Here is a 24,292-nt window from a genome sequence, read left to right on the forward strand (position 1 = left end):
ACGGCCTGCGATGTAGAAAATGGCGTCCATACCGCTGTGATTAGTTCAGGTGAGAGCAACTTTTTCACAGCGTTTTTTTTGGCGAACGATATTTTCGGCGACATGTGTGCGAGGTGCCGAAAGTAACGCTCGGTGCTATGTTGGCCGTTAGTTTTGGCAAATGTGATCTTTACAACAAAGAAAAGTGGGCATGCGGTATTATTAAATCTCGGCGTTAATTAAATGCCGAAAGTATCGCTGGGCGATATTATGGGCGTTGGTTTCGCCCATTCTGATCTTTCCGCCAAAATAAAGTGGGCGGGCAGTATTATTTTTGATCGGCGTTAAGTATATGCCAAAAGTAACACTCGGCGATAAATGACCGAAAAATGGGCATTAGTTTCCATTTTATGGCTAAATGGGCGATATATGGGCGTTATACCTCATTTCAGCGTTAAAATGGATGTTAAGTGGGCAGTATGAATGCAAAAATAATGAAACATCTAGCCCATAGTCATTACCCTTCTTAGAAAGCCTACCCTTGGCCCCACTGTCATCTCTGACTACATCGCTAACATCCCCTCCCAAAACACCACCACCCAACATATTACCACCACTCTTTGTTTGAATCCTACAGTCTAGTTTCTATTTTGCCCACTACACAGCTCAAATGCAGCAACATTGTCCTATGTGAATGTAACCATTGTAACTTAGTCTTCCTCATTCTCTTCGATCTCTATGTGGCCTTTGATATGAACTATTCCATCCTCCTCCACTGGATCGCCTGTGTGGTCTACCTATGCCTCATATCTGATATGCAAGACCTTTTGACTTAGAAAAGCAATGGGACTAGGAACGTTTGACTTAGAAGTTCTATAGAGTATAACTTCCTGAAGTTCTTCAGTGTGATGCTGATAGCTCTGTTACTTTAGAAAAAACATCACTATACTTGTACATCAACAATATATCTCCCATGGCATTGCTCACAGGTGGTCTGCAGTGCTTTTGTGATGAGCTGCTAACCTGGCTTGTCCCTTTGAAAACCACTGTCTAATTAGGTCATGTGTGATAATTGTAGTTACTTGTTGATTTTTTAGGTCTAGGTCAGAAGAAACCATTCTGAAACAACTATTTTTTTTAAAAGGTTTTATATTTCTAACAAACTATGCTGATTTTTTTATCTGGGTTGTGAAGTCTGGAATGTGATGGACACATGTTTGATTCCAAAATTGTATTTGGCACAATTTTGACACTGCCCACAGTAAGTTGGGTGCACTGTTTTTAGGTACAAGGACTATTCTGTTTTGGGACTTTTGACCACTTTGTAGTGGAAAGGACTTGGGGATGAGTTATATTGAAGTTACTGTTTCCGAGCTTACGACTCACATAGGCAACTAGGCCCATATCGCAGTGCCTGGTCTCCAGTCGTCTTGGATCCCCTTGCCACTGGATCAAGACCTTGCTCGGCTAAGCCCGTGTGGTAGCCGGTGTGCAACTGCCACCCTACGTTAAAAGAACTCACGCAGAGGCATCTTCCACTCTTCAAAATGAAGTTCGGGACCTGGAACATCAGGATCCTCATGGACAACTCAGTCACCTGAGAACTCACTTTTGGAGTGGAAGCAAGTCTTCCTCGATTTCGAGGGACTGCCTATGATGATGACTGTGCTTTCATGGTTCCATTCCAAACTGTCCCATTAGAACTAGTATATCTCCTGTAATGACTTCTCTTCTCGTAGCAGCAGGGTCCCCTTTGGCATTCCCCAATAGGCCATCCTTAGCTCCTTCCTATTAATCCATTTACAGCTGCTTCTCAGCAACACTATCCATTAGCAAGGTATCACCTTCTATATGTAAATCAACGATTTGCGATAATACCTCTCTATTAGCACCCTCAACTCCACAATTGTTGCGTGTTGTCCAACCGCCTGTCTAAAATAAAGTCAAGGCTGAGGTGGAATTTTCTCCAATTCAACAATGGCAAGATCAAAGCCATCCTGCTCAAGAATTTTACATTCCAACCCCCAATATTAGTCCCTTTCCCAGTTGTTTGCTCAGGCTGATCTTGTTGGTACATGATCTAGTGTGCTGTTTGATCCTGAGCTGAACTTTATACCAAACATACAGTCTATTACTGAGACTGCCTATTTTTACCATTGCAATATTGTTCCAGAGTGTCTATTTGTGCTGTCCATTTTCTGTCCTTCTGCACCTGCGTCCTCTCAACGCCGTCCCCTATGCCTCACACCAGAAACCGAAACCGGAAGTGGGGCCCCACAATGGACAGACCACGTTGTTCCTCAGAGTCTGCGGGCAGTGGGGAGGGAGCCTGCCCACCCCTTGTCTCGCCTCCATTAAATTGGGAAGTGGGCAGTTTGGAGGAGGGTTGGGGTCGGATTTGAGATTTCAATTTTTTTTACATCTCCCCCTTCACCAACCCACCCTTTTTTGGGGGTTAAAATTACTCCCTAAGTTTCTCCAAACAATCACTCCTGTTATCCACTTGTTCCTCCAATCCCAATACATTCATTTCAAAATCTTCACTTATATCGTGAAATCCTTCCATTGCCTTATGCCAGTTACCTGCTGCAATCTCTCCAGCCTTATGTCCCAGCTCACACCCTTTGCTCTTTCAACTCTGGCCTACTATGGCTATCTCCTCCTCTTACTCCACTATCAATTACAGAACTTTCAGTTATCATAACCCTGCATTCTAGAATTCCCTTCTAAACTCTTCTATCATGCTATACTATTCTGCACCTTCAAAAGTCTCCTCAAAATCAATCACTTTGACCATCCCTTTGGTAAGTTTCCCTAACTCTTCTCCCAATTCCTGTTTGTTGTCTGATCTCCCTCTGATGTATCTTAGGACATTCGCTGTGATATAAATAAAAGTTATTGTTGTTCTTTTTGAAGAAGAAGTAGTAGCATTGTACCCAGCACTAGCAAATGACACTGGCAGCCAGGCAACCTTGATGACAGATTGGAGGGAAAAGGGAGAGATGGATGAACTGGAAACTGGAATAGGAGCAAATAAATAATTGTTTACTTGAATACAAATGGAACTTGCACGTATCAAATTGCTTACAAATGTCCAAAACTGTAATGCAAATGACACGATTAGTTTAGAAATTTGAGAGAGTTGCATTCAAATGAGATGTGTTGATTTAATGAGTTACATACAAGTGACCTTGATCTACCTCTGTATTACTATTGACTAGCATTGCAGGCTAGAATGAATATGAACAAATCCATAGTTTTGTTTTGGAGCACGTGTGCCTTCCATTGTTTGACATTAGATGTGCATAAATTTAAATGGGTTGTGAGATCACATTGATGATTCTGTCACATTAATTATATTGATTTGTGACTGAAGAGCCCTGGAAAAAGTTTTACTAATACAACCGCTGGACATAAGCTGTCATTGACCTTTAGTACCGTTAATGTGAGATACAAACTCACATTATTGATAATACTTTTGGTGCACTACCAATACACATTTGCTGGTGTTTGTCTCGTTGGTCGGACTCTTATTTGCAAGGTAAGTTTGATTTTATTACAAAATATAAATACATTCTGTTATATTGTATGCCATATGGTGTCACTAAGCTTTGTTTGACAAATATGTTTTCTTGTTATATGAACAACAAATTTAGATGTTCCTAGGAACCCATGGTGTTTTAGGCTTGGTTTTGTTTTTTATGGAGTTTGATATCTATATAAATTAGCCTAGATTATTTGGTGATTAGCTACAAAGTGCCTTCTATCTTCTTAAATCAATAAAGAAAGAAAAAGTCTAAGGAATAATATTTGAAGTGATATGTGCAGATAATTTTTCTCCAGGAAAGGACTCTGAGATCAAATACAACAAAGTAAAGCTTCTCATTTTGACTTTCGAGAAATTAATCGCAATTGAGAATGGGCTCAATTTTCAGGAGTGAAGAGATGTGCTTGGTTCAACTTTTCTTTCAGACTGAGACAGCGTACTGTTGTGTTAATGAACTAGGAGAGCTAGGACTTGTACAATTCAGAGATGTAAGTATCTTTTACATTTTTTTTAAAGTTGTTGACAAACCTGTTTTCATTTTGTTTGCAAAGATTTGATGCAGTGCTATAAACCGTATTCAAATACATCTTCACATTACATGCGCGTGATGTCTATATGATGAAAATGATGCACAGCTCTCTTGGCTAATTTTCCTCCACAAACCAGACAGCTTCTCACATATGTTGTCTAGTCCATTAGTAAATTTTGAGTAAGCGATTAAGAGTATTAATAGAAAATCAACAATTTAAATATCAGGGAATCTATTGTGATCAATATCCCTTTCACATTGTAACAATATCTCATCTGATTCTTCCCACACTCCTGTAGCTGAATTCAGGAATCACTGCTTTCCGGAGGAAATTTGTGAATGAGGTCAGACGATGTGAAGAGATGGAAAGAATTCTACGTAGGTTTTAATACGGAGATTATATCCCAGTTGGATAATTAAAATTTTACTCATGTAATTTTTTTTTAATCAATTCATCGCCATTGTTAAAAAGTGACAAGTGCTTGAAGTTGAGTGACTCACAGTGTATCTTTTTTTTTCTTTTTTACAGGTTTTTTAGAAAAAGAAATTACAAAAGCTAATATCCCAATCATTGAAAGTGCAGAAAATGATAAAGCCCCTTGCCCAAGGGATGTAATTGAATTAGAGGTAAGTATTGATTTCTGAAACCACTGCCTGTCCCCATTTACTGATTCTGCAGCAAATTGCTGTCTTCTTCCTCTGTGATTCAACATAGATTCCTTTAGTTGTGTTCCGACCATAGATGAGACTGCACACAGGGAGGTGAAAGTAACAGTGACCTCAGTCTTTAATAAGACACTCCAGAGTGAGGAACAGGCCTTCGGGGCCGGCTTATATACAGTGCTCCAAAGGGACTTCAGGGGATGCACTCCCTGGTGGCAGAACATGGGAGTGCATGCTTTACAGATACACAACATCACTCCCCCACAAAGTCAAAGTGAATACTATTTACAAGGTGAGGCGGTCGGGAGCCTTTCTTTCCCTGGTGGACCGCCTCGGTACAAATGTCTGTTCTAGTGTGTTGGCTGTGCCCTCGCTGGGCTGGCGTGTTGTTGGCCCTGCAGGGCTGCTGGGTGAGCCTGGCCTTGTTGGGCTGTTGGGCTGTTGGGCGTGATGGGTTTGATTTCCTGGTCCGGGGTGGTGTCGTTGATCCTTTGGGTGTGTGTTTTGGGCTCGAAAAAGGTGGTGTCTGCTATGCGTTGTTCAGGGCAGTCTGTGAACTAGTCCATTGTCTAGTTTGACTACAAACACCCTATTCCCTTCTTTAGCTATCACCGTGCCCGCGATCCACTTGGGACCATGTCCATAGTTTAGCACATACACAGGGTCATTCAGATCAATTTCCTGTGACACAGTGGCGTGACCATCATTTACATTTTGTTGCTGCCGTCTGCTCTCTACCTGATCATGCAGGTTGGGGTGAACCAGCGAGAGTCTGGTTTTAAGTGTCCTTTTCATGAGTAGCTCAGCCGGGGGCACCCCTGTGAGCGAGTGGGGACTCGTGCGGTAGCTGAGCAGTACTCAGGGCAGGCGGGTTTGGAGTGAACTTCTGTGACTCGTTTAAGGCTCTGTTTGATTGTTTGTACTGCCCGCTCTGCCTGCCCATTGGAGGCTGGTTTAAACGGGGCCGAGGTGACATGTTTAATCCCATTGCGGGTGATGAATTCTTTAAATTCGGCACTGCTGAAACATGGCCCGTTGTCACTGACCAGTATGTCAGGCAGGCCGTGGATGGCAAACATGGCCCTCAGGCTTTCAATGGTGGCGGTGGCAGTGCTTCCCGACATTATTTCACATTCAATCCATTTTGAAAAAGCATCCACCACCACCAGGAACATTTTACCGAGAAACGGGCCCGCATAGTCGACATGCATCCTTGACCATGGTCTGGAGGGCCAGGACCACAAACATAGTGGTGCCTCTCTGGGCGCATTGCTCAACTGAGCACACATGCTGCATTGCCGTACACAGGATTCTTAGTCAGAGTCGATACCGGGCCACCACACGTGTGATCTGGCTATCGCTTTCATCTATTATTACTATACCCGGGTGTGTGTTGTGGAGATCCGAGCTGAACATCTCCCTGCTCTTTTTGGGTAGCACTACGAGGTTACCCCACAACAGGCAGTCTGCCTGAATGGACAGCTCGTCCTTTCGCCACTGGAATGGCTTGATTAGCTCTTGCATTTCAACGGGAATGCTGGCCCAGCTCCCATGCAGTACACAGTTTTTTACTAGGGACAGCAGAGGATCTTGGCTGGTCCAAGTCCTAATCTGGCGGGCCGTGACAGGTGATTTATCATTTTCAAACGCTTCCATGACCATCAACACATCTACGGGCTGCGCCACCATCAACAAGTTTGCAGGCTGCGCCATTTCCACCCCCGTGGTGGGCAATGGTAGCTGACTGAGAGCATTCGCACAGTTCTCGGTGCCTGGCCTGTGGCGGATGGTATAGTTATACACTGATAGTGCGAGTGCGCACCTTTGTATATGGGCTGAGGCATTAGTATTTATCCCTTGTTTTCAGCGAACAGGGATATGAGGGGCTTGTGATCGGTTTCCAGCACAAATTTGAGGCCAAACAGGTACTGATGCATTTTCTTTACCCCAAACACACACGCTAATGCCTCTTTCTCAATCATGCTGTAGTCCCTCTCCAGGAGACAAGCTCCTGGAGGCATAGGCGACAGGTTGCAACTTCCCCGCAATGTTAGCTTGTTGTCATACACACCCGACTCCATACGACGATGCATCACATGCGTGCACAAGTCTTTTACACGGGTTATACAATACAAGCAGCTTGTTGGAGCATAAAATGTTTCTGGCTTTCTCAAAAGCAATTACTTGTTTTTTTCCCCATACCAGTTCTCACCTTTACGCAATAACACATGTAGGGACTCTAAGAGGGTGCTTAACCCCAGTAGGAGGTTACCAAAATAGTTGAGGAGTCCCAGGAATGACCGTAGCTCTGTGACGTTCTGTGGCCTGGGCGCGTTCCTGATAGCCTCTGTCTTGGCGTCTGTGGGCCGAATGCCATCCGCCGCGATCTTTCTCACCAAAAACTCCACTTCTGTTGCCATGAGGACGCATTTCGACCTCTTGTAGGTGCTCAATGGTGTCCCGACCCGTGACCAATATGTCGCCCTGAAAAACCATCGTGCGTGGTACCAACTTGAGTAGGCGCTCCATGTTTCTCTGGAAAATCGCTGCAGCCGACCGAATTCCAAACGGGCATTTGTTGTAGATGAACAGTCCCTTGTGCCTTTGATGCAGGTGAGGCCCTTCGAAGACTCCTCCAGCTCCTGTGTCATGTAGGCCGAAGTCAGGTCGAGCTTGGTGAACATCTTGCCTTCTGCCAGCGTCGCAAATAGGCCGTCTGCCTTAGGTAGCGGGTATTGGTCCTGTAGCGAGAAACGATCAATAGTTACTTTATAATCGCCGCAAATCCTGACCATGCCATCACTTTTGAGTACTGGAACAATCGGGCTGGTCCACTCGCTGAATTCCACTGGGGAGATGATGCCCTCGCGTTGCAATTGCAGCTCAATTTCCACTCTCTCCCTCATCATGTGAGGTATCGCTCACGCCTTGTGGTGAATGGGTCGTGCCTCTGGGACCAAGTGGATCCGCACCTCGCCCCGGAAAAGTTTCCAATGCCTGGCTCAAAAAGAGAAGGGAATTTGTTAAGAACCTCGATACATGAGGCCTCATCAACATGTGATAGCGCTCGGATGTCATCCCAGTTCCAGCGGATTTTGCCCAGCCAGCTCCTTCCAAGCAGTGTGGGGCCATCTCCTGGGACAATGCAGAGTGGCAGTTCATGCACCGTGCCCTCGTAAGTGACCTTGACTATGGCGCTGCCCAGGACAGTGATAAGCTCTTTGGTGTACGTTCTCAGTTTTGTGTGGATGGGGCTCTGAGTGCCTTGTTGCACCACAGTCTCTCAAACATCTTTTTACTTATGATGGATTGGCTAGCGCCAGTGTCCAGCTCCATAGCTATGGGTAAGCCATTCAATTTTATGTTTAGCATTATAGGTCGAAAATATGTGCACCCCGTGTACCTCAGCATCTGCCTCCTCTGTCTGAGGCTCGAAATTGCTTTGATCCACCATGGATCCACCATGGACAGATCATGGACATGTGGTGGTTAGTAGGTTTTGCAGAGCTTGCAGCTTGTCTGCAAGCTCGTTGGAGGTGCCCCATTGTTCCACAGCTCTTGTAAACATACCCTTTGAAGCGGCATGAATAGGTTAAATGGAAGCCTCCACAACACCAACAAGGTGTGAATTGCCTTGCATTCATCCTTTGCTGTGGACTCTGAGTCATCTGGGTCACCTGAGGCCTGCTGGCAGTTGCAGACTCGTGGGTTCTGCCCTGTACATTTCTGCTCGCAAACACAGTTCCAGTTAATTTATGAACATTGCTAGCACTTGTGTGCTGAGAGATTTGTTTGGTGTTATCACTGGTGGACATAAACGCCTGTGCTATTGTAATGGCCTTACTGAGGGTCGGTGACTCTACAGTCAAAAATTTTCATAGGATGGTCTCGTGGCCAATGCCCAGTACAAAAAAGTCTCTGAGCATTTGCTCCAGGTAGCCATCAAACTCACATTGTCCTGCAAGTCACCTTAGCTCGGCGATGTAGCTCGCCACTTCCTGACCTTCAGATCGCTGACACGTGTCGAACCAATACCTCGCCATCAGCACGCTCTCCTTCGGGTTAAGATGCTCCCGATCCAGTGTACACAGCTCCTCATACAACTTATCTGTGGGTTTCACTGGAGCCAGAAGATTCTTCATGAGGCTGTAGGTCGGTGCCCCGCAGAACGTGAGGAGGACCGCTCTCCTTTTTGCAGCGCTTCCTTCTCTGTCCAGCTCGTTTGCTACAAAGTACTGGTCTAGCCGTTCGACATAGGCTTCCCAGTCCACCCTCCCAGAACTTCTCCAGGATGCCCACAGTTTGCTGCATCTCTATGTTGGATTCGTATACTCGTTGCCAGTTATTGTGTTCCTAACACAGATGAAACTGCACACAGGAAGGTTAAAGTTACAGTGACCTCAGTCTTTAATAAGACACTCCAGAGTGAGGAACGGTTTATATACAGTGCTGGGATCCCTTGAGACTTCAGGGGATGCGCTCCCTGGTGGCGGAACATGGGAGCGCATGCTTTTCAGATACACAACTCCTTTCTAGTGTGTATAACATTTATTGTAAAAAATCTTGTTTTGGTGTACATAAGTATGCTGTTGAAGAAAATAATATGGCATTATTCTGTGATTTAAAATGCAATGTGATGTGGTGTGCTCTGTGGCGACTTCCAGTAATGTAAAGATAATTGTACTGAGCAAAACATAAATAAGCTTCTAAATTTAATTTAGAATGATTTCATATTTATCACTTCCTTTTGATATATTTATGAGACTGCGTATATGCACTGCTTAATGTTAGAAGAATCACAGATTCAGGTGTGTTTATATTTTTCCTATTTTTTTCCTCATTTATTCTTTGTTCTAATTTTCCACCAGTTTTATCTTTCACTTCTCCATGTTGTTCCTTCACCTTACTCTCAGTCTCTGGGTTATGTGACGATTCCGTCACCTCTTCCTCTCTTTTCCCTGTCCAATGCTCCAAGTCTGGAATTGGCAAACCTTGTTCAACTAGGGGAGGTCATTAAAATTGGGGTAAAGTTCTCAATTGGGGTAAAGCCAATTTTGCTGAGCTGAGATGGAATTAGGCCAAAGTGGACTAGACATGGTCACTTGATGGTAAATCAGTGTCAGAGCACGGGGAGGCATTCAAGGAGGAGATACTGAGGGCACAGAGCAAGTATGTTCCCTTAAAGAAAAAGAGCAGGGCTAACAAATCTACAGATCCCTGGATGTCAAGGGACTTACAGGGTAAGATAAAGAAAAAAAGGAAGCTTATGACAGATACCCCGAGAACTCAACACTGCAGAAACTCGAGAGGAATATAAAAAGTGCAGGGGTGCAATTAAAAAAGATATCAGGAAAGCAAAGAGATAGCATGAAAGAATGTTTGCAAGTAAAATCAGGGAAAACCCAAAGATGTTTTATAAATACATTAAGAGTAAGAGGACAACTAGAGAAAGAGTGAGGCCAATTAGAGACCATAAAGGAAATCTGTGTCTGGAGGCAGAAGACGTGGGTATGATTCTTAATGAATACTTTCCATCTGTTTTCACAAAAGAGAGGGTTGACGTAGACTTTGCAATCAGGGAGGAGGAGTGTGAAATATTAGATGAGATAAACATCGATAGAGAGGAAGTATTAAGGGGTTTAGCAGCTTTGATAGTGGATAAATCCCCAGGCCCAGTTGAAATGTATCCCAGGCAGTTAAGAGAAGCAAAAGAGGAAATATCAGAGGCTCTCTGGCTACAGGTGTGGTGCCAGAGGACGGGAGGATTGCTAATTTTCTTTAAAAAGGGAGAAAAGGATAGACCGAGTGATTACAGGCCAGTCAGCTTAACCTCAGCAGTGGGAAAATTATTAGAAGAAATCCTGTGGGACAGGATAAATCTTAATTTGGAAAGAAATGGATTAATCAAGGACAGTTAGCATGGATTTGTTAAGGGAAGGTCGTGTCTGACTAACTTGATTGAATTTTTCAAGGCGTTAACTCGGAGGGTCGATGAGGATGTAGTGTATATGGATTTTAGCAAAGCTTTTGACTGATCACTAAAGTAAACGCCCATGGTATCCAGGGCAAGGTGGCAAGTTGGATCCAAAATTGGCTCAGAGGCAGGAAGCAAAGCGTAATGGTTGATGGGTGTTTTTGGGACAGGAAGGTTGTATCCAGTGGGGTTCCGCAGGGCTCAGTGCTGGATCCCTTGCTTTTTGTGGTATATATCAATGACTTGGACTTGAATGTTGGGGATATGATTAAGAAGTTTGCAGATGACACTAATATAGGCTGTGTGGTTGATAATGAAGATGAAAGCTGTAGACTGCAGGAAGATATCAATGTACTGGTCAGGTGGGCAGAACAGTGGCAAATGGCATTCAATCTGGATAAATATGAGGTAATGCATTTGGGGAGATACAAAAAGGAAGGGAATACACATTAAATGGTACAACACTGAAAAGTGTAGAGGAACAAAGAAACCTTGGAGTGCAGGTGCACAGATCCCTGAAGGTAGCAGGCCAGGTAGATAAGGTGGTTAAGAAGGCATATGGAATACTTGCCGTTATTAGTCGTGGCATGGAATACAAGAGCAAGGAGGTTACGCTTGAACGGTATAAAACACTGGTTAGGTCTCAGCTGGAGTATTGTGTGCAGTTCTGGTCACCACATTACAGGAAAGATATGATTGCACTGGAAAGGGTACAGAGGAGATTTACAAGAATGTTGCCTGGACTGGAGAATTTTGGCTATGAGGAATGATTGGAGATGCTGTGTCTGTTTTCTTTGGAACAGAGGAGGCTGAGGAGAGACCTGATTGAGGTGTATAAAATTATGAGGGGTCTGGATAGAGTGGATAGGAAGGGCCTGTTTCCCTTGGCAGAGGGTCAACAACCAGGGGGCATATATTTAAAGTAATTGAGGTGAGGTATAGAGGAGATATGAGGGGACATTTCTTTACCCAGAGGGTGGTGGGGATCTGAGACTCACTGCCTGAAAGGGTGGTAGAGGCAGAATACCTTACCACATTTTAAAAATACTTGGATGTGCACTTAACGTGCCGTAGCCTACATATAAGAGCTCGAAAGTGGTATTAGGCTGGATAGCTCTTTGTTGGCCGGCACGGACACGATGGGCCGAAATGGCCTCCTTCCGTGCTATAAATTTCTATGATTCTATGAAAAGCAGTAAAGCTTAGAGGACTGTCCTCTGATTAGGAGTCAATAATTTAAGCATAGTCACTATCAATCCATCATTGCACGACTTCTTTCTTTTTGTAGATTGCAGCTCCCTCCCGATTTCACTGCTGTTGTACCATTTCAGGGCATTTCCATTTAGACTAGGACTTGTGTGTGACACTACTAATATTATCATCCTGGGCTAGTACAACAAGCTAGCAAAATATCAAGAATAATGGGGATCTGTGGGCTAAACACAGACCTGAAGAATAAAATAATACAAAAGGGCATTAAGGTATGCTGGAGTAAGTGATTGCCTTTTTCATCATTCATCATCATTGTATCATGCAACTGCCAGGATGTTAGAAAGCGAGCTAAATGAACCGTGGTCTTTTTACATCTAGCAATTCTATGTTCCTATTAAAATTGGACTCTTTACTGTTATTTGTCTTGGAGGACGAAAGGCGCTTTTCTCAGAGTTTGGAGAAATTGCTTTTCCTGTAATTTTCTTTCCCCAATAGTTACCTCTGAATCTGAGCGATTGGTGTTACAGACCATAATAAAGCACACTGAAGACATTTCCATTTTGCATGTGATCGAAGAATAAGGATTGCATTGTTTGTCATGATGGTGTAGAATTACCACTGTAAAACTTTAATCCTTAAAATTACTTCAGCACCAATAATAACAAGATTATAGTTTTACTCACCAAGTAGTTATTTACGAGGAATTGACTGTTCCCTAAATCTATATTATTTGTCTTTCGAACAGTAACAAAAATAATTTCTGCTGATGTTATTATAGCAATTTGTCTGTGATTTAAAATAGCAAAAGTGTAAGGAGCAATAAGTTTCATATTTTATTTGTCATTTCAGTCAAAAATGCATATTTTAAGCCCCTTTATACAATGATGCATTAACATTTCAAACTATTGTCCTCTCAGCAAATCAATTTTAATTAGGTTTATCTGCCCTTTAAAAGTGCTCTTTGCAGAGCTGTAGGGAATTGAAGCAGTAAAATTTCCACATTTCTCATTTAGGCTGCTTTTGAAAAGCTAGAAAAAGAGTTGAAAGAGATCAACACGAACCAAGAAGCTTTGAAAAATAATTGCCTGGAGCTGACAGAGCTAAAGTTCCTTCTTCAGATAACTGAAGATTTCTTTGAAGAGGTATGTCAGTTATTGCCACAAACGTATTGAATACATTTATATTATTGCACCATCATGGAATAACAAGTGTTTCAAATACCATCAAGAGAAATATTCAAGTGTTTGGTGTAACGAATTTGGGGAAAATATATTAATATGTCTAAATTTAACATTTGTTTGTATTTAATACTTGTGAATTCTTAATAGATAGCAGTGGAATTTATAGTTTATCCCAGCTAGAAGGCAATGTTGCTCCAGCCACAACTCTATTCTTTATCTTCCACACACATATGCAAACAAACACACAAACTCATGTATATACAGGAATACAAAAGCAAATACTGCAGTTGCTGGAAATCTGAAATACAAACACTCCTGCACATCCTTACTCACATCAACTTACCTTGCACCTCCACCCATCCCCCTCTCTCTATCTACATTATCACATCCGCATCTCACTAGCCACCCCTCACACACCCTCATCCTTGTCCAATCATATCAACAAACAGCACACCAGGGTAGGCACTTGTGTATTATTGCCAATGTTGATGTAAAGTTTCTGCTAATGTGTTGTCAAACATTGGAATCTTTATTTTCAACACTTTGCCTTCTTGGACAGACCTGTGTACACCTTGGCTTAGTGAATTTCAGTGAATGGGGAGACATAACGGTAACTCACCCCACCCCCCTCCCCCCCCTCCCCACCCTCCCCCCCCCTCCCAATGGTGATGAGTGGGAAAGGAATGGCTTGGGCATTGTAGGAATGCTTTATGGTTGGCGTGGGGTTGTGCATCATGTAGCAGCCAGGGTGTACAGCATCAAGTGAAGTAAATCTGGCCATGGTGAGGCCATCCTTGGTGACCCGGGCAGCAATGTAGTTGGGTGCTGATGCCCTGTGTTCTGTGCAGCATTAGGTGATTGCGAAGAAGGTTGGTGTTGTTGTTGGTGATGCTGGTGTGCCTGGTGATGTTGGTGTTGGGGCTAATCGTGGTGGGATTCTGAGGACCAAGGTGAGATTTTTTTGAAGGGCACCCATGCTGATGGAATACATGACAGATAAAGTTGTGATGACAGAAGTGATCTGTCAATGGTGAGCGAGGTTGCTCCAAGGAGGTGACAATGGATAGAGAGTTTACTGCAAACACTTCAAACCTCCATAAAACTGAAAGTGTATTCCAAATCCTGAAGGTCCCAGTTTCTAAGATTGGAAATGGAACAGCTGTGAAATGGTAGGTTTTATACCACTTTTTCAGCTGTCAACTATTCACAGCAATAGAGAGTCATTGAGAACCCGGCACATTTACTTGACATGATCCCCGTGTACCGGGAACCTCATAAAAATCATTATGGCATTGTAAAATGCTGCTTAAATACCTTTAAGCAGCTTTCTAAGTATCTCAATTGCCTGAGCCACCGCTTAGTGCATGGTCTGCAAACCGCAGGTAGAGCCGACACTTGAGAAACTGACATGAAGCCGGGTTCAGAGAGAACTTCTGCCCCACTGTCAATTACTGCCAGTGGACCCACCTCCAAACTTATACTCGTAACACCAGTACAATTTCGGCCAACGTTTCAGGTTGATGACCTTTCGTCAGAACTTTTGTTTTCCAACATTTTCTGATTTTATTTCATGTATATACAGCAGTACTGGCATTTATTTATACAGTACTATATCCTGAGCATCGACTAACAAAGCCATCATTATAATTTCAGATCCCCTTATGTAATTATTGTATATAATTATTATAGATTTTTTTATAGTTTTCAACAAAAATAACATCATAATTGTCAAATGTTTGATAAAAAAAAAACAGTTTATCCTCTTCCTGTATATTGAGGTCAGAAATCAGCGCTGAATGGGCCCAAATTTGGCAAGGAGTTGCTCCGTTTTTTTTTGGAGCAACTTGATTTTTCTGGAGTATCTTAAAAATCCCCATTCTGCACATTTAATTTGCGCCAGTATAAGTGAGTTAGTTAGGATTTTTTTTTTTTTTTTTCCAAAGGGTGGCATTACCAGCCACCTACACCTGTTTTGGCCATTTAAGCCAATTTGGATAGCGAATCATTGCTCCAAACTAACGTATGTGGCCACTTGTGGCCTGCACAGAAAACCCTTGCGGAGAGTTAAGAAATCAGCGCAGGTAAGTACATTTAAAGCATCAAGCACTAAACAAAGCAGTACATTTAAAACACCAAGCACTAAACGAAGCACAAAAATAAGCATTCAATAACAAATAAAAAATACAAGGAAGCTGAGAGGACCTGCACCTAGCACCAAGACTTATAAAGCACTAAACAAAGCACAAAAAGTAATAAGCAATTAATTAACAAATAACAAATAGAAGGAACCCTGCACCTAAAGCACCAAGACCAAAGTAATAAGCAATCAATCAATCAATAACAAATAAAAAATAAAAGTCCTACCAAAACACGGCCCGGGAAGGCAGTGGGCCGCCGATGAGGGAGACCATTCGGCCAGGGATACAGGCAGCATGCTTCGGCCCCTCCCACACAGCCTGCAGCACAATCTCACAGATTCTGGGGGCGAGGAACTACTGCGCATGTGCACACACTCTAGCGCACATGTGCAGGGGTCCCAGCATTGTTTTCAGCGCTGGGACCTGGCTCTGCCCCCAGATCCAGTGGCCACGCTACGCCACCATTGAGAGACTGGGGAGCAGCAAAACTCGGCCCGAGGATTTTTGGAGCACTTCGAGACGGACAAAAGCGGCGCACCTCTGGTGAGTGTGCCAGAAATCTGTACTGGCCAAATTCACCCCAATAATGCTGATGGATATCTTGCCCTCTGACATCACAAAGTCCAGCTTATAGTTTATGCAAGAAAAGTGCTTCAAAGATTTTCTGAAGTGTTTGTAGGTGGCAGAGCAAAACCCTTTTAGCATCTGCTGCTATAGTGTGACAATGACCACATTTTACTTTTGGAATGGTCTTCACCCTTGTTGCAGCTGAGAAGCTTGGATGTGAATCATTTGTAATCATTTCAGTCTCTGTCCCTGGTGCATATTTTGATTACGTTTAAGCCCAAAGGTACAATAAAACTAATAATGCTTCTTGAGACTAAGGTTTCCAACTCTGTTTGGACATATTCCTGGAGGTGTCATCGCATAACCTCCTGCCTCCAACCACTCCACCCCCACAGTTCTGCTATTGATCACCCAACTTGCAGCACACCGTTTTCCATCAGCAATTGGAAAACAAATCGACTCTTCATTACCCAATTGGATGATTCCTGACTGTCAGTCAAACAGTCAAACAGCCTTTTTGCCCACGCCCGATGTTGTTATAAATTATAAACATATTCAACGAACATTTTTAAAACCCCACAATTTTTAATGCCCCTGTGATTTATTCTTCTCCTGGGCTGCTCAGAGCAGTGTCCTGAAGATTAAGCTTTAATTTGTGAAGACTCCAGGGCAATCCTGGAGAGATGGCAAGCACAGCAGAGACCCAGATTTCCAGGATCAGGATTTTCGGGGCCTTCCAAGGGGGAAGTAGAGCCTGGCCTGTACCTGCAGTAGACACAGTCCCGGAAAAAAAACAGTCAAATGAGGCGGCAGGTCATTCCTGGCCTCCCACCTCATTTTCCAAATGCAGGAGTTGCCAGAAAAGATAGGGTTGTGATCTGCCCTCGAACCCTCTGCTGACTGGAGGTAGAGGGGGGTCCCAAGAGCAAGGCCGAGATATCAGTGTTGGTCTGCCTCATTAATATTTGAACCCCCTTCCCCCCACCTAGATCCTGAATCCCAATTACAACTTTCTGACTGCTGATCTCCAGAGGCCTGCAGCCACCGCAGAATTGCAGGAAATCTCAGCAGTACTGGGGCTGGATAGAAGCAGCGCACTTTGGGGATGCTTCTCTCATCCAACATTGGGGAATGGTGAGGGTAAGGCTAGGAAAACGGTCCCTATAATTTTTCACACAGTGGGGCTGATAATGCAATGGCAGGCGTCCGATACACTGAAGTGTGCAGCATTTTTACCAGATACTTTGGACAAGAGCAGACCACGATCCCGAAGTCTCAAGGACATAGAATCAGGTTTGCTACTAACTAATGCTGCATGAGTACCACTGACATTGCACCTAGCTCAGTGAGGACTGGTGCGTAAGGAGGCTGTGCCTCAGCAGTGATCTGATCTCTAACCTGCATCAACTCCTTAACAAGACTGTAGCCAAGGGGCAACATTTTTGAATGGTGTTCTCTGTGGAATTAAAAGGTGACCACTGCAGTAAACTTGTATGTTACTGGGTCCTTTAAGGTACCAGCAGGAAATATCAATTGGACCAGCCAGTATGCCCTTTGCCACCTCATCACAGATATGATACATGCCCTCTTTCATCATCTGCCTTCAAACATTAAATTCAATGCCGACATGTGGAAGAGGCAGATCCAATTTCCCCATCAAGTGCCATTTCTAATATACAAAGTGCCTCATTGACCTCATGTTGTCATTCACGCAAGTAATTCCATCCCTTTTATCAACAGAAAGAAATACAGAAACATCAAGAACTTGCAAATCATTTAGCATCTTTAAAGTATGAAAATGTCCCAAGGTGCTTCGAGGCACACATCTTCAGTGCATCAAACGTATTTCAAGTGTTCGATAAGGAAGACAGAACGTAAGCTTGGCTCCTGGATAATATGGGTTATCCACCACAAGGGTGGCTGATGGTAGTTCTGCAGAACTGCAGATCTTACTTTGGAGTCCCCACTCTCTCGGCCTCGCAGAAGATTAGCGCCTTCTCAATGGCAGTTGTAGGGTACAACTTGAGGTTCATGTCAGGGTTATGGCCTGGATCCCCGAGGATTCAAGGTTAATCTTTTAAAGTGCCTCACTTGCAAAGGAACCACTGGAGGCCAACTCATTTTTCAGCATCCTGGAACAGACAGGTATCCATATTGCATCCATAGTGGTGAGGGTGCCTGCTGCTTGTATTTAAGTTAAGTGACCTCCCACCGCCCTCACATACTCCCTCAGGTGCAATCCCCATGCAATTCCTGGGACTGCTCACTACCCCAAGGAATTTCTGGACCTATGCTGTTTTTGTATTCTGCAAAACTATTTGTTGCTAAAAAAGAATTAAATTAATGCAATATTTATGTAACTGAGCATTTCTTTTTAACGTAAGGAATGCATGTGTGCAATACACTTCGCATAATGCACTACTGTGCTGTCTCCTTGCACTGCACACACTACTTGCACTATTGTGCCATGTTTTTTGCTTGTTCACTGTTCCTAAGTAATATACTCTTGGAAGGAATAACAATGTGCACTTCCACCAAACATCTACCTCCAGATGTTGCTGACCAAGATGTTCTTGCCGATATATACCAGGACTATGCTGTCTTACACTGACTATGGACCATGCTTGTGGTGCTTCTCGTGCCATTTGTTACTTGAAAGGCACCAGCCTCTTCCCATGTTTCAAAAAAGATTTGCAGCAGGTGACTGAAAGAGGCCTCTAGCAATGGCCCGAATGCCACTGCTGACAGCCAAGTCCTGGCTTTGGCCACTGATCTCCGTGAGCTGAAACTACTGCACTTCTACAGTACCCTTCGGTCCATGGTGGCTGTCCTGATTGTGTTTCCAACCATATCAAAATCAGACTTCATCACATCTTGAATGTCAATGATTCAACATCATCAGTGGAATCACTTCTGAAAGACATTCCAGCTGTGCTCCCTGCCTGCGTGCCTCTGGTCTCCCCTGCAGATGTTATGTGCTGCTGAATGGCAACCTGCAGAGCCACTAACCCTTGTTTGACTAAGCTCTACGCAGGCCTGCTTCTAGTCTCATTCAATGAAGCAGGAAAGTTGCTTATCAATTCATGTTTGTAAGATATCATCTGTTTCATTGGTCATCCCAGGAAGCCAAAATCAGTGACACAGCAGTGCACCAAATGGACAAATTAGATTGGGCCTCATAACAACAGTAACAGGTGGGCAGCAGGCGCTCTCCACTCTCGACCGTCTGTTTTACAGTAAATGTTCAAATTGGCCCCGATCAACCCTGCTGACTAGTACAACCAAACTGTGCAGACCCAAAATTTTGATTTTTGATGGTGCAAAAATGGTGCAGTTCTGACGTAGAAAATTGAAAATTAGGACACAAGTCAGATATGCCAGAATTCAATCCGTTTTAAAATACACACAGTAAATTCTGGTGGAAATAGCTGCCCACAAAGTGGTGCATGTTTGTAACTGACAGGGTAAGGAGAGACAAAGCTCCTGTCTCAGAAATTCTGCCATTTACACCAGAATTTTACCTGACTTAAGAGATTTATGATACCTGCATTGACTTGTAATACCAGGAAGTTGTTGACTTCGCAGGCTTTGAGTGTCCACAAACTTTGTCTGAGACATCAGTTTTGACTGGTGATTAGAACAATCCTTTCTCAACTCTGATGTTAATGACAGAGACATGCAGAATAAGGCAACACCAATGGAGAAGATCATGTAGGAGGTAACTCTATGCCAGAGTCTACAGACCATGTCATTCCATCGATGGTGTCTCAGAAAAGGTCTGCTTAAGGATGCATGGAAGGAACACTGTCTCCTGTTGCAAAACTGACTTCCAAACATCCTTTCAAACATAAGAGACAGACTTTAGATCGCAAAATGGTTTTACTGTGTACATATATACCAGTGTTCCTCCCTTTGGCGCCTCTCTGTGCTGAGAGCTAGGGATGCCAGTCACACTTGACCATGCTGTAATATCATGAGCTTGGGGTCAAGTTGACTTAGGGCTTCTGAGTCCCAGGCGGACTCTTCAGCAGATTGTGTCACCATTGCAATTGCCTGAACAACCTGGTCTTGTATTGTAAGAACATTGGAATTTGACAACCAAATATGGGGCCTGAAATTGGTGAAGGACCCCACCCGCCCAAGTGCCGCCCAAAGGACCGTTGATGGCTGCCGAGGTACCTGTTGGTACTTTGGGTGGAATATTCATCGTAAAGGTCCTTCAAAGGGCGGCAGGCAGCAAAAGAGGGACTTATGCTGCCAGTCTGGGCGGCAGCCGGCGGGAGCTCTCATTCTCGGCGGCAAAGGTGCTTGCCGCCCAAGTGCTGCCGAGGATGGAGGCGGGCCCACGAAGGGTTGAAGACCTGCAAAGAAAAATCATCAGGAAAAAAAAACATCAGAAGACCTTCAGGGGATCCCATTGAGGTAAGTCGCTGTAGAAAAAATAAATAAAAAATGTTTACTAACCTTGTTATGTTCAGAATAACTGCACAAAACTGTATGCTGTAAGCTCGAACTGTTGTGACCGTGGTCTCTTTAATGTAACTCCAGAGTGAGGAAGCAGCATGGTAGACTGCCTTTTATACCTGCTTGCCCAGGGTGTGCAGGTGACCCTTGGGTCTCCCACAGGTGCGCCCCCTGGTGGCGCATTGGTAAAGTTTACATTCATAACATCACTCCCCCCCCAAAGTCTTAGATACAAGTTATTTACAAGTTGAGGCGATCCAGGGCTCGATGTTCCCGGGTTGATCGCCTGAGTTGAAGTCCTGGCATGGGTAAGTCGGTCGGATCATTGCTGCACTGTGGTGTGGCTGGTCTGATCGGACTGTCGGGCATGGTGGGTTCATCCTCGTGGTTGAGCGCGAGGTCGTTTGCTAGTTGGGTGTGTGTAGGTGGATCAATGACGGTAATGTCCTCTTCAAACTGTTCTTGGTTGTCAGTGAATTGCAGTTTGGTCTGATCCAAGTGCTTTCTGCACGTTTGTCCATTTAAAAGTTTGACAACAAACACTCTATTCCTCTCCTTGGCTAAAACAGTGCCAGCAACTCATTTTGGACCATGACCGTAATTAAGAACAAACACAGGATTAACCTCAATGTCACGCGATACAGCCGCGTGATCGTGGTACACGTTATGCCGGTGACGCCGGGTTTCTACATGATCATTGAGATCCGGGTGGACTAAGGAGAGCCTGGTTTTGAGTGCTCTCTTCATTAACAATTCTGCCGGGGGAACCCCGGTAAGCGAGTGGGTTGCATACGGTAGCTGAGCAGAATCCAAAATAACCGGGTCTGCAGGGAACTTTCCAACACACATTTCAAGCTCTGCTTGATAGTTTGGACTGCCCGTTCCACTTGACCATTGGATGCGGGCTTAAACGGGGCAGACCTGACATGTTTGGTGCCATTGCGGGTCATGAACTCATAGAATTCTGAGCTGGTGAAACATGGTCCATTGTCACTAACAAGGACGTCGGGCAAACCATGGGTGGTGAACATGGCCTGGAGGCTTTCAATGGTGCCAGTGGACATACATGACAGCATTATTATACATTCAATCCATTTAGAGTAAGCGTCCACTGCTACTAGGAACATCTTTCCAAGAAAGGGGCCAGCGAAATCTACGTTGGACCACAGTTTGAAGGGCCATGACCACAGACTCAGTGGGGCCTCCCTTGGTGCATTGCTCAACTGTGAGCAAGTGTTACATTGGTGTACCCATGACTCCAATTCCGAGTCAATGCCGGGTCACCAAACGTGCGACCTGGTGATAGCCTTCGTCATGACTATGCCTGGGTGGATACTGTGCAGGTCGCGTATAAACATTTCCCTGACTTTTTTTGGCAAAACTACATGATTCCCCCATAGGAGACAATCCAAATGGATGGACATTTCATCCTTGTGACGGTGTAACGGCTTAATTTCGTCTTGCATTTCCCCGGGAACCACCGACCAGCTCCAATTGAGGACGCAGCTTTTTACTAGTGATAGCACAGGGTCCTGGCTAGTCCAGGTCCTGATCTGATGAGCCGTGACCCCTCGCTTGCAAAAACATCCATTACAAGAAGCAAGTCTGCGGTTTGCGCCATTTCCACACCGGTGGTGGGCAATGGTAGCCGACTGAGGGCATCGGCACAGTTCTCAGTGCCTGGTCGGTGGCGGAGTACATAGTTATACACAGATAGCATTAGTGCCCATCTTTGGATACGGGACGAAGTATTGGTGTTAATAACTTTTGCTTTCTGAGAACAGCGAAATGTGCGGCTTGTGGTCGGTTTCGAGCTCGAACCGGAGTCCAAATAGATATTGGTGCATTTTCTTAACCCCATATACGCATGCTAATGCTTCTTTCTCAACCATACTGTAGGCTCTTTCAGCCTTGGATAAACTTCTGGACGCATATGCAACCGGTTGCAGTTTGCCTGACACATTGGCTTGCTGTAACACACAACCGACCCCGTACGAAGATGCATCACAAGCTAGGACTAAATGTTTACACGGGTCATACAATACAAGTAACTTGTTAGAACATAGCAGGTTTCTGGCCTTATTAAAGGCTGTCTTTGAGATTTACCCCAAACCCAGTCGTCGCCCTTGCTTGGCAATAAATGCAAAGGTTCCAGCAAAGTGCTCAACCCCGGTAGAAAGTTACCAAAATAGTTGAGGAGTCCCAGGAACGAACGCAGCTCCGTCACATTCGGGAATGCCGTTTAATTTTATTTTTTAACATTATCGGAGGGCTTTTGGTGGTGAAGGTGTGTACCCCATACACTTCCTCTTCAGCCTCGGGTTGAGTTGTCTCTCTTACTCGTTCACCGTGATTCGCGCCGGATCGGTCATCTTCTGCCAACTCTGCCATGTGGTGAGTTGCAGCACGTCTGCACATTCGCTGGAGATACCCCATTATTCCACAGCCTTTGCACACGTAGTGCTTGAATCGATATTGATGGGCTCGATGATTACCCCCGCAGCGCCAACATGGTGCTAATGGATTCGCATTCACGCCCCACGGCGGACTCTGAGTCATCCTAGGTCTGGCCTCTGCAAGCGTGTAGGCCCTGCCGGCTGAAGGCGTTATTTTATGCACAGTACTTGCCGGTGAGTTCCGATGCTGCAATGATATCTGTTTAGTGTTATCGTTTGTGGGCATGAAAGCCTGGGCTATCGTGATGGCCTTGCTCAGATCTAGGGATTCGGCAGACAGCAGTTTGCGAAGAATGACCTCATGGCTGGTTCCAAGCACGAAAAAGTCCTGCAACATTTCCCCCAAAAATCCAGCAAATACGCACGGTCCCACAAGGCGTCTTAGGTCAGCTCGCCACATCCTGGCCCTCAGAGCGATGGTGCATATAAAAGCGATACCTGACCATCAAGATGCTCTCCTTTGGCTTGAGGTGTTCCCAAACCAGTGTGCACAACTCTTCATATGTCTTCTCCGTTCGTTTCGTTGGTGCTAGCAGATTTTTGATGAGGCCATATATCGTGGACCCGCAAACGGTGAGGAGAATCGCCCTGCGCTTGACCGCGGTCTCTTCCGTATCCAGCTCGTTGGCCACGAAGTACTGGTCAAGGCGCTCAACGAAGGCTTCCCAATCATCACCCTCACCAAATCTCTCAAGAGTAACAACGGCAGCCATAACCGCGTGAAAGTTTGTGATCTGTTACTCGTTTTATGTTAGAATAACTGCACAAGACTGTATGCTGTAAGCTTGAACTGTTGTGACCTTGGTCTCTTTAATATAACTCCAGAGTGAGGAAGCAGCATGGTAAACTGCCTTTTATACCTGCTTGTCCAGGGTGTGCAGGTGACCCTTGGGTCTCCCACAGGTGCACCCCCTGGTGGCAAGTCTTACACATTGGTAAAGTTTATATACATAACAAACCTTTTTTTTAGGATCTTCATACTTACCATCGGGGACAGACCAGCCTCCAGTCAGCGATCCTTCCCCTTTCTGGCGCGACTCCCGCCCGCACCAATCTGGCATCTCAGCGGGCGGGAGGTCAGTTGTGCCACTTGGCCAGCTGCTGATGTCAGCGGCCGGTTCCCGGCGGTTATCCCCTCCCGCCCGCTGCAGCCCACATCGAAACTGACACTGGCCGGATCTTCCAGAGGAATGTTGGTGGCAGTGGGTGGCAGTCGGTGGCACTGGGTGGTGAGTTCATCAATTTCAGGCCCATGGTTTGCAATATAATCCTTTTATTGTATTCGACCAAGTTTTTGACACACATAATATCTCTAAGCAGTAGACATACAGGGAAATAAACAATATTTTCCCGTTTCTCTTTGGGTACAGATGTAATTTTCATCAATCTTTTTGATCGTAACTCACTCTACAAATTGTAAAAGATAGCTCAAGATCTTTATGGTCTTCCAGTCACCCACACTGTATTTGCTGATTAATTATGACATGATAAGTGTTATTGTGAACAAAACTTCCAGATGGTCCATCTGTTTACCATTAAGCATATAACTACTTATCCCAGCCCCACTGTCCATTTCCTTATC

At 44.6% G+C, this 24,292-nt stretch overlaps 1 protein-coding gene across 1 annotated transcript in view; it reads left to right on the forward strand.

Moving 5' to 3' along the window:
• Positions 1 to 3,897: 3,897 nt before the first annotated feature.
• LOC139263956 (V-type proton ATPase 116 kDa subunit a 1-like) overlaps positions 3,898 to 24,292 on the forward strand; it is a 242,186-nt gene continuing 221,791 nt past the window's right edge. Inside the window, exons 1-4 of the mRNA XM_070880048.1 lie at positions 3,898 to 4,014; positions 4,355 to 4,433; positions 4,585 to 4,682; positions 12,918 to 13,046. Coding sequence (XP_070736149.1) covers positions 3,898 to 4,014; positions 4,355 to 4,433; positions 4,585 to 4,682; positions 12,918 to 13,046 — 423 coding nt within the window. The remainder of the gene's footprint in view (positions 4,015 to 4,354; positions 4,434 to 4,584; positions 4,683 to 12,917; positions 13,047 to 24,292) is intronic.

Source organism: Pristiophorus japonicus, chromosome 5 (genome assembly GCF_044704955.1).
Source record: "Pristiophorus japonicus isolate sPriJap1 chromosome 5, sPriJap1.hap1, whole genome shotgun sequence".
Taxonomy (NCBI): Eukaryota; Metazoa; Chordata; class Chondrichthyes; family Pristiophoridae; genus Pristiophorus; species Pristiophorus japonicus.